The following is a 13,867-nucleotide window of genomic DNA, read 5'->3' as shown; positions in this document are numbered from 1 at the left end:
ATTTGGAAGTCTTGGGTGAAAATAGATTGCTTTTGGAAGAGAGATCTTTTGATATTGTCGAACAATCTAACCTGTCAAGTGCTAAGGAGTCAACATTAACAAATAGCCAGCATGTTGCTTTCGATGCTGTAATGCATGCAATTGCGACAGATGCAGGTGATATTTTTTTCCTAGATGGTCCGGGGGGGTCGGGCAAGACCTATTTGTATAATTGCTTGCTTGCGCGACTACGTGGACAAGGGTATGTTGCTTTGGCCACTGCGCATCATTAGGTATTGCTTCTCTACTCTTGGCGAATGGACGTACTGCACATTCTAGATTCAAGATACCTCTAGAGCTAAACAATTCTTCAACTTGCAAAATCCCTTTACATGGACAACTTGCTGACGTTTTGAGAGTTTGTAAGCTCATTATTTGGGATGAGGCTCCAATGATTCATCGTTATGCCTTTGAAGCATTGGATAGGAGCTTACAAGATGTATTATTCTCAGATAAGCCATTTGGTGGAAAGGTTGTATTAATGGGGAGAGATTTTAGACAAATCTTACCTGTTATCAAGGTGTGGACTCTGTAATGGTACACGGATGATATGTAAGGCCTTTCACTCTAAAGTGTTGGAGACTGAAATCATCACTGGTACTAAAGTTGATGAAAGAGTATTTCTTCCACGGATTACCTTTATATGCAGTGAGGCCCAACTACCATTCACCTTGAGGCGGAGACAGTTTCCCGTGCGGCTAGCATTTGGCATGTCAATAAACAAATCACAAGGCCAAACCCTAAATGTCTTGGGGTTGTATTTGGTGACTCCAGTGTTTACTCATGGGCAATTGTATGTCGCGTTGTCATCACGAGCACGGTCTCCTCATGCTGTGAAGGTGTTACTTGAGGATAACCCTAATGTGGAGTGTTCATTTGATGATCTTCAAAGTTATACACCTACAACAAACAATATTGTTTAAAAGGAGATCTTGATGACTTCAGAGTGACAAGTCAGGTTTCTTATTTAAGTTCTGCAATTTGATTAATTTTGTTGTGATTTCTTTTTTTATACATATTTGTCCATGGTAAAAGTACCTATTTTTGTTGTTTATGTTTTGACAGACATGTCTAAGATTACCTTTACATTGGACATGCCTTTGTCGAGGATAGTAGGTGAGTTATTCTCTATATTTGCATAACTTTTCTTGATTACAAAGTATGGAACATGACATTCTATACTGATGTCTATCTGTACAGAGCCACCGCTATGGTCAGCTCCTATTACTGCAGGTCACGTAGTAGGGATTATGATTGATGCTTATAGGGATGAGTAAGTATAAGTGTAATTGTTAGGCATTGTATATTTGAACCTATATATAAATAATTATATAACCTATTTGTTATGCTTTGATTTTAGGATATTGCATGACATTGATACGTTTATGGTAAGAGTTGTCGACGAAGGCATTGAGATGTACGGGATCGGTGTTCCTGATGAGGAGTGGGGTGTCTATTTGTTTTGGAGAGAGATGGACATATGCTTTGCATCATTTGAGGGGTATTCAGTACCCGATGGCTGGTTGTTTCTTACATCCATCATGACCATTGGTATTCGTTATGGGTTTTATACTAGAGTTCCTCATGTACCATCCACTCGATGTTCTATTGTACGAGGTAATTTTGATTATGTTTTTCTATTATAAGATTTTTTTGAGATTTTATGTGTCGTTATGTGCAGGTACTTTTGAGATTTGATTTATCGTTGTTTCGTTTGTGCAGGTCCTTTGCATTCATCGATAGTAGAGCATGTGCGGGATGGATCATCGCTTTACAATAGAGAGCGTATTGTGAGGAGACAAATGAATGATCCTTCTCATAAGAGAAGAATTCAATTTGTTGATTCTGACATTACTGACTGAGAATACGTATTTTGTGGTGCATTTTGAGAATATGTAATATTGTTCCTTTTTTGCATCTTCGTATGCTACATTACTATGATATTTTTGTTTTCGCTATAAATCTATAAGACATGGATGTTTTTTTGAGACATGTATAGTCACTTGAAATAATGTATTGCGTTTACTTAAAACATGACCTAAATTGGAGAAACTGAGCCTATTTTTTTTGGAACTCTACCTGCCACCCACCGCAGCAACGCGTGGGTCCAATACTAGTTTTTTTAAAATACACTAGTACGCTGCTCTAGTAGGCTGATCAGCGAGGAAAGTTGAGCGCTTCTGCACTGCTTGTAGTGATAAAGCCCTCACGCTTAATAGAAGAAACCATCCCAACAAGCAGATTCTGTTTTGCCTGTCGTCGCGCGATCGTATGCTACTAAGCGATGAAGCCCTCACGCTTATTTAACATCCCAACGAGTAGATTTCGTTTTGCCTATCGCTCACATGCTACTAAGCCACCATACCCCTCCCAATGGCTTGACTCTATTTTACTTATCGCTCGCATGCTGCTAACACACCATATACTATAGTTCGCACCACAGCTACTGTCCCTTACCCGCCATCTCATAGACGTGAGCTTGAAGATTTGCACATTTCTCTCGTCGAGCTTAAAGATCTAACAAAAGATGAGGATTATTTTGTCGCATGCTTCTCTTGAGGCCAAGCAAGATGCTCAAAGTGCTGGTTGTTGGTGGACTGGCATACTCCCTATTGTGCCTGATTTCTCTTGAGGCCAAGCAAGATGCTCAAGCATACTCTTGTTTTCACTCTTCAAGAACTTCAAGAAATCAAGTAGTAAAGTAGATTAGGGTTTTGAAAAGATTGATTTATACAAATTCAAAACTAATTAACACAAATTTTATTGCTAATCTTCTCAAATCATGAAATTAGCAAATCTAAAAACTGTGTAAAAATCAATTCTCGAAAATAGTTAACACTAATCATGATCAAGAAAATGCATTCTAAAAACTAGATTAATAGTAATCTAAAAATGATTATCACTAATCATGATTAAAATTAGATTAAAAATAATTTAAAATGATTAATCATCTAATCACTCCCTAAACAAAGATCTAAGCCAAGAGCTCTGATACCAAGTGAAATGGAGTGATCATAAAGCTGAGATAAGGGACAATCACCATGGGTTAATACAAGATTAAAGAGATAATCTCATATAATGGCCATGATGCCTAAGTGAGTTAACCTCCCACCAAGAGGATGGAAATAACCATCCATAGGCCAAAGCATGGTAGCTCAAGGCTCCAATGTGCATTCAAAAGTCATATGATAAAAAAGGTACAATAGTAGTCCATGAGCCCTCTTTTATACTCGAGCCAATGTGCATTCAAAAGTCATATGATAAAAAAGGTACAATAGTAGTCCATGAGTCCTCTTTTATACTTGAGCCCATGAACAAGGTCCTAGATCTAATCTAAAGTTGTTCCTTCATTATAGTGCATGGAATTGAGCCAGATCTCTTGGACAACCTGCAAGTGGTATTGTTAGCTAGTGGAAACCGGGAGTTCTATTTGGACTCTGATGGAACAAGGGAAAGTGAGAAGGTTAGACTAGAGTACTAGCTCAAAGAGATTGGGAACCCCCATGAGCCTACCAATGGTTAATGGGATACTAGTAGTGGGATACCCTAGATGTAGACAACCAATGTGCTCCTAGAACCTTTACCCTGACTAATCAGTTGGAGTGCCAACCTCAGCCTACAAAACTGAGAGCATGAGTTCTATCCTCAAGGAAATGAGAAGAATGCTAGATGTTGTTCCTGTAGTAGTGGTTAGACCATCAGAGGAATGGGGGTTAGACTCATCAGTTGGAGTGCCAACCTCAGCCTACAAAATTGAGAGCATGAGTTCTATCCTTGAGGAAACGAGAAGAATGCTAGATTTTGTTCCTGTAGTAGTGGTTAGACCATCAGAGGAATGGGGGATGAATACAATCACAACCCTCCAAGGATTAGATCCTCACACATATCTAAGCTAGTGTCCAAGTTTGAAGGATCATGGGATCCCTACATCCATCTTGCTATGTTTAGATAAATCTACATAGCAGAGAGAATAACTGATCCTAAATCAAGATAGATGCCTTCAACATCAGAGGAATGGGGGATGAATACGATCACAACCCTCCAAGGATTAGATCCTCACATATCTAAGCTAGTGTTCAAGTTTGAAGGATCATGGGATCCCTACATCCATCTTGCTATGTTTAGATAAATCTACATAGCAGAGAGAATAACTGATCCTAAATCCAGATAGATGCCTTCAACATCAGAGGAATGGGGGATGAATACGATCACAACCCTCCAAGGATTAGATCCTCACACATATCTAAGCTAGTGTCCAAGTTTGAAGGATCATGGGATCCCTACATCCATCTTGCTATGTTTAGATAAATCTACATAGCAGAGAGAATAACTGATCCTAAATCAAGATAGATGCCTTCAAATTGACTCTAAAAGGTAAAGAATTGTTGTGGTTCCAAATGCCAGAAGAATCATAAAAATGGACCATGGAGGTCTCAAACTACTATTTACCACCGGCTTCTCCAAGACCACTGTTAAACATTGCTCTGTTACACAATTATACCAATTCCAACAAAGCTTGAGAACGAGTCTATAAGAGATAGTATCAACCATCTTAAGAACTCAAACAATAAATGAGCCAAACCAAGTTGAGAGTGTTAATCTTCGAAGGGTTAATGAGAAACAATGATGCATTATATGCTAGAAGACAATCAACTAGCCTTTACCCCACATGCTTCTCTATAAGATCAGTGTCAAGCATAGCTCTGCTACACAAATGCACCAATTCTAACATCTTGAGCATAAGTTTGTAAGAGACTATATCAACCATCTTAATAAGCACTTAAATAGTAAATGCCTTGTTGTGAGGAAAAACCAAGCCAAAACAAGCCGATATCATTGTTCTTAGAAGGATTGAGAAGAAAATAATTACATGATTGGGTTAGAAGAAGTGTGGAAACCTTCTTCTAATAATAAGGAGACGTGCCATCCGCATTTAGCTCTAAGGTAGGAAATGACTTGGTGCCCTATATGCAGGAGCAACCACATAGTGCATGAGTTCCCAATCTTGAGAGAAAGGCAAAACCATTGGTGTGGATATTGTAAAAGATATGGAAATCTTGTATCATCAACTTGCTACCATACACAGGATGACAGGAGCACCTGCACTATCGGTAGTAGCTCCTTAGCCATTAGCTTTACCAGCCCCACCTACAGTGGGACCAAATGTTACACATGTAGCAATGAACCCCATGTTGGCTAGAAACCCGTACAGAGCATCGAAGGTTCCACCTCCATAGCCGATGCCACCAACAACCATGCCAACGAGGCTAGTAGAATCCAAACTTATTCCTGGTGAATCCCCTAGCACAAGTTCACTCAACGATTCAAAATACCATTGGACTTACATGTGGCTAGAACTTGTAATATAAAGGTTAACAATTAGCTTGTAGATATTGTGAAGGTAGCTAAGCTAATAATTTGGAATGAGGCACCATGACCCATTGATATGCCTTTGAAGCATTAGACAAAACATTGAGAGACATCATAGCCTAGTGATCAACTTCTGGTGGAAAGGTCATATTGTTTGACAGATAAGGGAGGACAAGAGGACAAGACGAGAGGACATTGTTAATGTCGTATTTGACAACTCACCGATACGGAGAAACAATAAACTTTTGAAGTTTACAGAACATGCGGGTCCTTCAAAATGGTAATAACTCAATAGAGCATAAATTTATACAGTGACTTCGAGACACTGACAATGGAACAAACAAGGATTATGTCAATTCTATTAAAATTGTTTTAGAGAGAGGGTTTATGGAAGACTTGATTGAATCAATGTATATAGGGAGATTTTAAGTGTTGTAGAGTATGCATCATATTTTAGAAAGCATGCCATTCTTGCACCTTGAAATATTGAGGTTGATGCAATCAATAGCAACGCACTAAATACCATGTCTCGAAAAAGAAAGGAGTAATCAAGTGTAGATTCAATCAATAACACTAGTGAAGGTTCTTTTCTGTATGTAACAAAGTACCTAAATAATCTTAATCTTGGTGGTGGGTATCCACCTCATTTGCTGGTTTTGAAAAGAAATGCTCCAATAATTTTATTGCGCAATCTATGTGCACAATGGAACTCAATTAATATGCAAGGAGTTCTACACAAAGGTATTAGAGGTAAAAATTATTACTGGCACTAACATTGGGGATAAAATCTGCAAGGAGTTCCACACAAAGGTATTAGAGGAAAAAATTATTACTGACACTATATTGGGAATAAAATGTACGTTCCGAGGATAACTTTCATTCCAAGTACATTGTAGCTTCTATTTGACATGATAATAAACAAATCACAAGGCCAAACAATGTCTCTTTTAGGATTATACTTTGCAACATCAGTGTTTAGTTATGGACAATTATATGTTGAGTTAGTATAAACTCAATGTCTCTTTTAGGATTATACTTTGCAACACCGGTGTTTAGTCATGGGAAATTGTATGTTGTGTTAGTATAAACTCAATGTCCTCCTCTTAGTACATGTGTCTTTATATTGCAATAGAAATATACTCATGATATTCTCATTTCATTTGGGATAACTAAATGCAGACCTTTGTTAATGCCTATGGAAGTGAATGTGAAGCTTTCTATAGAAAATTCTTCACCATTAGTAGACATTAAGAAGTACAGGAAGCTAGTGATGAGGAGTTTAGTTTTTCTCACTAACAGTAGACTTGATAGTAGCTTCATAGTTGGTGTTTTGAGTAGGTTTTCCAACAAGCCATGGGAGATTCATTGGAAGCAAGGAATGCAAGTTCTTAGGTACATCACATATACTCTTGAATACAACATTACTTACAGTGTAGGTGACACTCTTATGGATTATTGTGATTCAGATTGGGCAAGGGATTGTGATTTCAGGAAATCAAAATTTGGGTATTTTTTCATTTGGTTCTAGTGCTTTATCTTGACCACCAAGAAGTAGCCTACAATGGCACTTTTTTCTAGAAAAGCTGAGTGTAAGGCAACTTGTTTTGCTGCTTATGAAGTAGTATGGTTGATGAGGATTTGTGGACATGGGAGTTTAGATTAGTGGGACTATAGCCTTGTAATGTGACAAGAGTTACATGCCTATTGCCAAGAACCTTGTGTTTCATGTGCTCGAATGAAACACATTGAGATTGAGTATCATTATGTGTGAGAGCTGATTAAGGATGAGATAGTGGAGCTGGAGTATTGTTCTACAGACCAGAACTGGGCCGATATCTTCACCAAGGCTCTTGGGAATGACCATCTCACTTAGCATCTTCATCAACTTTGTGTTGGCCCAAAAACATAATCTACATTTAGGCAGACATTGAGGGGGCCTGGTGTTAGTGTACACTCAATGCCCACCTCTCAACATGTACCTCACATGTCAATGTTTAGTGCACATTTTTAAAGGCCCCCATTATTAGGAGAATCCATTAGTGCATGTGTCTTTGGTGGGAACCTTGGCTTAGACACCAATGGGGTCATTATTATGACTATTAATAGTTAGCTCAGGTCCAATGCGTTAGCCCTAGCTAGGAGGCCCAAGGGGACTAGTAGCCCCTCTAGTGGGAGGTGAGAGCCCTCAGCCCAATAGTATGGGTTCATCATGAGTGGGCGATGGCCAGTTGGCCATGTTGAGGGCGATGACCCTACGTTTGTGCCGCATAACTGCCCACATTGTATATGCATGTACCACACCACCTGCAACACTATATATGAACATAATTATCACAAGCTAAGGTATCCAATGCTTGTGAGTATCTACACCCTCTACACTTAATACATCCTCTATCCAAATTTTGACTGGATGGCCATCTAAGCTCTACTTGAGAGCACATGGGTGGACATCACCATCGCATTTTTTACCTATCTCATAATTTTAAATTCTCTCCATTCTCTATCTATTGCACTTTATTTTTCTATCTATCTTTCCACTGTGCTATATTCTTATAGGATATCAAAGCTTAGGTGATTTTAGCAAAAATAGTGTATAAAAGTCTAGTCTTTCTTACTAGGAGTGATGGCTTCTACCTTAGCTGCATGTTGCTCTACCAGTCCTTACAAAAGGCAAGATTGATGGGACAAACTACACTCTCTAGACATTTAGAATCAATGCCATTCTAGACTTATGAGCTTCTAGAAAGTATTCTAGAGATAGATGTAGTGGAAACCCTTGACCCCAATAATAGCACAAACACACTTCCACTAGATGCTACACTTTTTCGAGCATGGAAGAGGCACAATGGTGATGCACTTTGTACCATCATCACCAGTGTAAGTGATTCTATTCTTACTCTGATTCAACAAACAACTAAGACATCTGAGGTGTGGACCATAGAATTAGACCAAGATTTAGAACCTAGAGAATCAGCTTGTTGTTGAGAAGTTTGCTAAAGGAGAAGCTACCAAAGCATTTATCACACAGATAAAAAATTTACGGGATTAAATGGGTGCTATGGGGAGAGTATGGGGATTACAAAGACCAGTGAGGAACAAGCCTGGAGGTGCATCTAGATTCTTTTGTAAAAGTGCGATGGCTTGGTGATGGCACTAAACACTTAGGTTATAGTACCACCTCTATCATTTGAAGAATTTAGTGCGATGTTTCTTAAGGAGGAGGAGATGTAGCGGAAGACCCCATGATGGTGGTGATACTACAAGGCAAAGCCATAGCATCTTTTGATGAAAAGAAAAAGAAGCCAAATAAGAAGAAGCTCTGCTATTACTATAACAAGAAGGGTCACACTGTCAAAGAATATAGAAAGAAGCAGGCTGATGAGAAGAACGACACCTTGAAGCCTTCATGGAAGGGAAAGGAGTCAGTTAACAATGCCAATACCAAGCTTAAATTTTGGGTCACCATTAAAGAGGTATGCTCATCTTCTCAAGCTCCATTTTGTTGATGATTTATGTATTTTGGATAGTGAAGCGTCCCGACACATGACTAGTAAAATGAGCTAGTATAGTTCTTGGAAGCTTGTACATGAACCCATTAATGCTATTGTTGGGAATAATGCTAAATGTCCAGTCAAAGTGTTTTGGAACCATCTCTTTTGTGGCAGCTACTACAGGTGAAATGAAGAAGTCATCAACGTGTTCTATGTACCTCAAATCAAGAGAAATCTGATGTTAATTTGTTGTTAATTTGTTGCTGATGATAGATCATGGGCTTGAAGTACACTTTAAGAAAAATGAAGTAGAAATTCTAGATGCTGCTAGTAAGCTAGTCATCAGCAAAGGAGTAGGGCACAATAATCTCTACAAGCTAAGTGCCCTTATAGTGACTAGAGCACAAGCAGGCTTTTGGTACAAGTGATTCAGTCACATCAGATTTGCAGTCCTAAAGAAGATGCAGAAAAAGAATTTAATGACAAATAATTTGCTTGCATTTTTAGGATTGCAGGAACCATGTGAGGCTTGTATATGATTGGTAAGCAATAGCATAAGGCATTTCCATAAGAGAGCAGCAATAGGACAAAAACTCCTCTAAAGTACACGACATAGAGAGATGTGTTGCCTCTTTTGAGAGATACTCTATACCAGAGGCCTAGGTCTTATTCACTACATTTAGGACCTTCTTCTTTTGATATGAGTTCTTTATGACACCTGGCATAGCTTTATTTCGATCTTCGTTTGTGTCTTGTAAGACTAACTATAATAAGTTTTTTAAATTAATGTTTGATCAATAATTCTCTTTTGTGTATAGTCCCACGAAAGAAGAAGACATCCACACTTCATGGTCAATGTAGCAAAGATGTGTCACCATCGTATCATGTTGAACAACAACATCATGCATTTTGTGTGGTTCATGGCTATACAACGAGAATATTCTTTGCATTTTTATTTGGATATCGTTACTTATTCAATGATATTAGTAATACATACATGTGTTTATGCTTATTTTTCATGGAGAGAGAGAGAGAGAGAGAGAGAGAGAGAGAGAGAGAGAGAGAGGTGAATGTACATGTGTATAACATAAAGAGAGACACATATATACACATGTAGGAACATTCATTGTATGTAACATAGAGAGATACACATGTGTATGCAACATAGAATAAGATACAGACACACAAACATGTAGGAACATTCATTATATGCTACAACAACGTGTGAATCCATGACTTCTAGATATTTATATATTTTTCTATACTATCTATTAAGCACGGAGGAGAGGAGGGACACATGACAGGACAAGGGTGCAGTCATGTGTAAGAAGCCAAGGAGTAAACACTTAGTTTTTTTGTGCGAGAGAGAGAGAGAGAGAGAGAGAGAGGAGTTAAGGAGGGAGCGAGTGAGAGTGAGAGAGTTATAGAGAGAGAAAGTTAGAGAGAGATAGAGAGAATATTATTTTAGGTATTTTGTTTTGTTTGAAGTGGGAAAGATAAAAATGAGCCTTTTTTAAAAAGGGGAAAAAAGGAAGAGAGATAAAAAGAGAGGGGAGAGAGAGAGAATTAGTTTTTTTTAAAAAGAAAAAACATCCTGCAAACGTGCATCGAGCGGCTCGTAAATGAAAGAAAGAGAGCTTTACACAAAAGCTGTGTCCATATATATACGACTAAGGTTAGCTGATTTTGGCGTGTCATCATTACGAGAGTGAGGCGCAACTCAAGACTTTTGAACTTAGAGAGAGAGAGAGAGAGAGAGAGAGAGAGGGGGAGCGCTGAGCTTTGCATGTTGATGCTGGGCGGCTTGATTGTATTGGTCGCATGTACTATATAGTTAGTAGTAGTGCTGTACTGTCGTCGTCGTCTTCTTCTTCGTCGTGTCTTGTACTTGATCTTTCTTCTTCTTCTTCAGCTTCGTGCTGCTGCTATTATAATGGCATATACCACCTGCGCCACCTACTATAAGTGAAGTAGCCACACTAGTGCGTGGTGCACCTTGTCGGTAAGTGGTCATGTGGCTAGTCCCTCCTCCTGCTGCTGATTGATGATTTGCTGGCCGTGCTTGGATGAAATCCATCAAAGGAGTGCTCCTTGACCGCTCCCTTGCATCCTCCAAGCAGCTTAGAATCTAACGAGAACAAACAAACCGAAAAGTCACCGCTGTTGTCCTTTATTTGACGACAAGCCCAAGGCCATTTTTAACACAAAATTAATTGATGATTCATGAATGAGACATAGGAGTGTATAGCTTCCAAACGGGTATTTCCCCCCTAAATGCTAGAGCATAGGTGTCAGATGTTAGAGATCAACCTAAAGACCAAGACTTCAAAGTTTAGTGACAGACAGTACAGGGTTAACAGCACCAGGGATTCTTTAGTAATATTCATCCTTGTAACACACTCGAACCAACTGCATGAATCCAATTTTTTTGCTGGCTTAACTCTGTAATGCAGCACTAGGCCCGAGTAGTCTACTGGCAGATACATACCAGTCTCATGCGTGGGCGGGTTGCAGGATCCTTCCTGATGCACATGGAGGCTGCATTCACCATGCAAAACAGCTCATAATGCTTGTACTGCAGCCCCAATCTTGGATCCAAGATTTGATTCAGCACAGCTTCAAAATCCTCCAGCAACAATGGCCTAGCCTGTTGAGAGAGAGAAAAACATCATATCAAAAGTGATTGTAGACGATTGGATGTACATTATCAAAACATCATTCACATGTATTGATGGAAGGTTTTGGTGATGGGCGATCATGACTTTGTAAGTGGAGGCACGATTTTACATCATAAGGGATTTGATTGGAAGAAAATGCGCCAATTTTTGTATGACTTGGAAGTTGGACAGCTATTTGTCAAACAAGCAAGCAAGCAACAATATTATTCAAGAAGTGACATTTGCTGTTATCATTGGAACAAACATGAGCATAGCCTGTTCAATTCAATGTCATCCTGGTTGGGGCAAAGTCTTAAAATGTGAGAAGGGGTCTGCAACATTAGACTCACCCATACTACTAGTGGCTCTAGGTCTTCATGTGGGTCAAGCACTGTTCTTCCTGAGATAAGCTCCAGAAGCAAGACTCCGAATGCGTAAACATCAGCTGTTGCTGCATCCTCTGGAGAAGGAGAGTGACTGCATGCAAGAATAGTTGATAAGCTCACAGAAATGACAGCCCAAGGGCCTGACAGACCCATACGTACTGAGTGCAGAGGGCAATAAAATTCGGTCTAGTTCACATGTTTTATATCATCTCAGTTCATATATATATATATATACACACACATATATATATATATGTATGTATGCATAACTCCCTTTTAAGTACATGCTTGTCAGCTTATTTAACATGCCACCAGTGTACTAAACTAAATACAGTCACTGTGGAGGCTAATAACATCACATCGTTGCCTTTGCTTGTGGATCATTTTGCAACTCCTTTCCCACGTCTGCCCATCTTGCATGCCCAAATCCTGCAATCTACATTCACAAAGAGGATTGGTATTCAAGGAACCTATTTCCCTTAAATATATTGAAGTGCAAAAACATGTGCTGGAGAACTCACCACTGGTATGTAGTCATGAGTTAGTAGAATGTTTCTGGCTCTAATGTCTTGATGAAGCAGACATCCTAACCTGCATTCATGTAGAAACTGTAGTCCTCTAGCAGCTTGAACTGCTATGATTCTCCTAGCATGCCAGGGTACAACATTTGGATTTCTTCCTGATGAACAGCATAAGTGACTTGTGTAAGAAATAATCTCCCAGTATGCTGAAATACATATATCAATAGGGCCAGCTTCATCTTTACCTGACAGATGCCAATCAAGTGTCCCATTGCAAATAAAATCATACACTAGCATGGCCTTTCCAGCTTCATCACAATAACCCACCAAGCTTATTACGTTGGGATGCTGCACACTGCTCAGAATGTTAACTTCAGAGTGGAATTTGGAAGTTTTCTGCCCAACGGACTTTACAGCGACCTGCTTTCCATCACTCAGAACACCTCCATAGACAAAAGAAGACTCTCCCTCAAACAGGAACTTGTTTCTGGAGAAGTTATTTGTGGCAGCTTTGATCTCTGCATAAGACAAGCTTCTTGTTGGCCATCCCACTTGCAAGGGTTTACCGCACACAGAACAGGGACTAGGGGGTTGGTAATGCAGAGGTAGGTGTTGAGAAGCAGGGCTTTTTGTGGGTGTGGTGGCAAATGGGGACGTAATAGCTGCTTGATCCTTCGTTGAATATTGCACTAATCTCCCCGTTTTGGATGATGGGTTGTTGTCGTCTTTTTGCACAACTCTGATCACTGTTTTGAGGGATGGGTTGTCCTGCACTTGCACCCATTTCACTGTTTTGAATGATGGGTTCTCCTCCGTACCGAGGCTAAATCTCACTGTTTTGGATGATGGCCGGTTCTCTTCGTCGGCTCGACTCACTTGTTTTACAAAATGTAGCGGTACAGGGTGATCGTCTGTCCCTTCTGCTTTGGTGTACTGGGCTTGCAGCTTTGCTGCCGCCGCATTAGATTTGCAGGTTTGTTTAGGAGGCGGCGGTTTAATGTTAGCAGTGGTGGGGATCATGGTGCAAGCACTGGTGAAGGCAACTGCATCAATGCAAGCCACAGCAGCAGCACTGTAGTAACGAGAGATGGTTGAGCTATGGGGTTTCTTGAGAGATTTGGCATTTTCCATTGGCACACTCTACTCTCAGACTGTGCAGGTTGCGACAGCTATAATAAAAGCTACAGACTGGGTTGACAAAGTAATTGAAGCAGATGTTTAAAGCGGATCCGGCAGGGTCATGCATACTCATCGACACTGAGCTCATGAGAGAGACTAGACCCTCTACCTCGATCAGATCGTACGTGAAAGAAAGAATATATATATATATGATGAGAGGGAAGAATAATTTGGAGCCGCAGCAGCTATAATAATAAAGCACGGGAATTTTTTGCATGGGAATC

The 13,867-nt window shown here is 39.7% G+C and overlaps 1 protein-coding gene across 1 annotated transcript; it reads right to left on the bottom strand.

The window, feature by feature from the left end:
- Positions 1 to 10,455: 10,455 nt before the first annotated feature.
- LOC147635869 (putative serine/threonine-protein kinase PBL18) lies at positions 10,456 to 13,595 on the bottom strand. The gene is made up of 6 exons (XM_086801043.1): positions 12,710 to 13,595; positions 12,465 to 12,622; positions 12,303 to 12,379; positions 11,908 to 12,034; positions 11,389 to 11,547; positions 10,456 to 11,028 (listed from the first exon to the last, which is right to left on the bottom strand). The coding sequence occupies exons 1-6, from the start codon at positions 13,593 to 13,595 to the stop codon at positions 10,735 to 10,737; spliced, it is 1,701 nt and encodes a 566-aa protein (XP_086657169.1). The 3' UTR covers positions 10,456 to 10,734.
- Positions 13,596 to 13,867: the final 272 nt, after the last annotated feature.

Source organism: Cibotium barometz, chromosome 8, assembly GCF_041138505.1.
Source record: "Cibotium barometz isolate CiBa-2024 chromosome 8, ASM4113850v1, whole genome shotgun sequence".
Classification (NCBI taxonomy): domain Eukaryota; kingdom Viridiplantae; phylum Streptophyta; class Polypodiopsida; order Cyatheales; family Cibotiaceae; genus Cibotium; species Cibotium barometz.
This window is presented reverse-complemented; position numbering and strand designations above follow the sequence as displayed.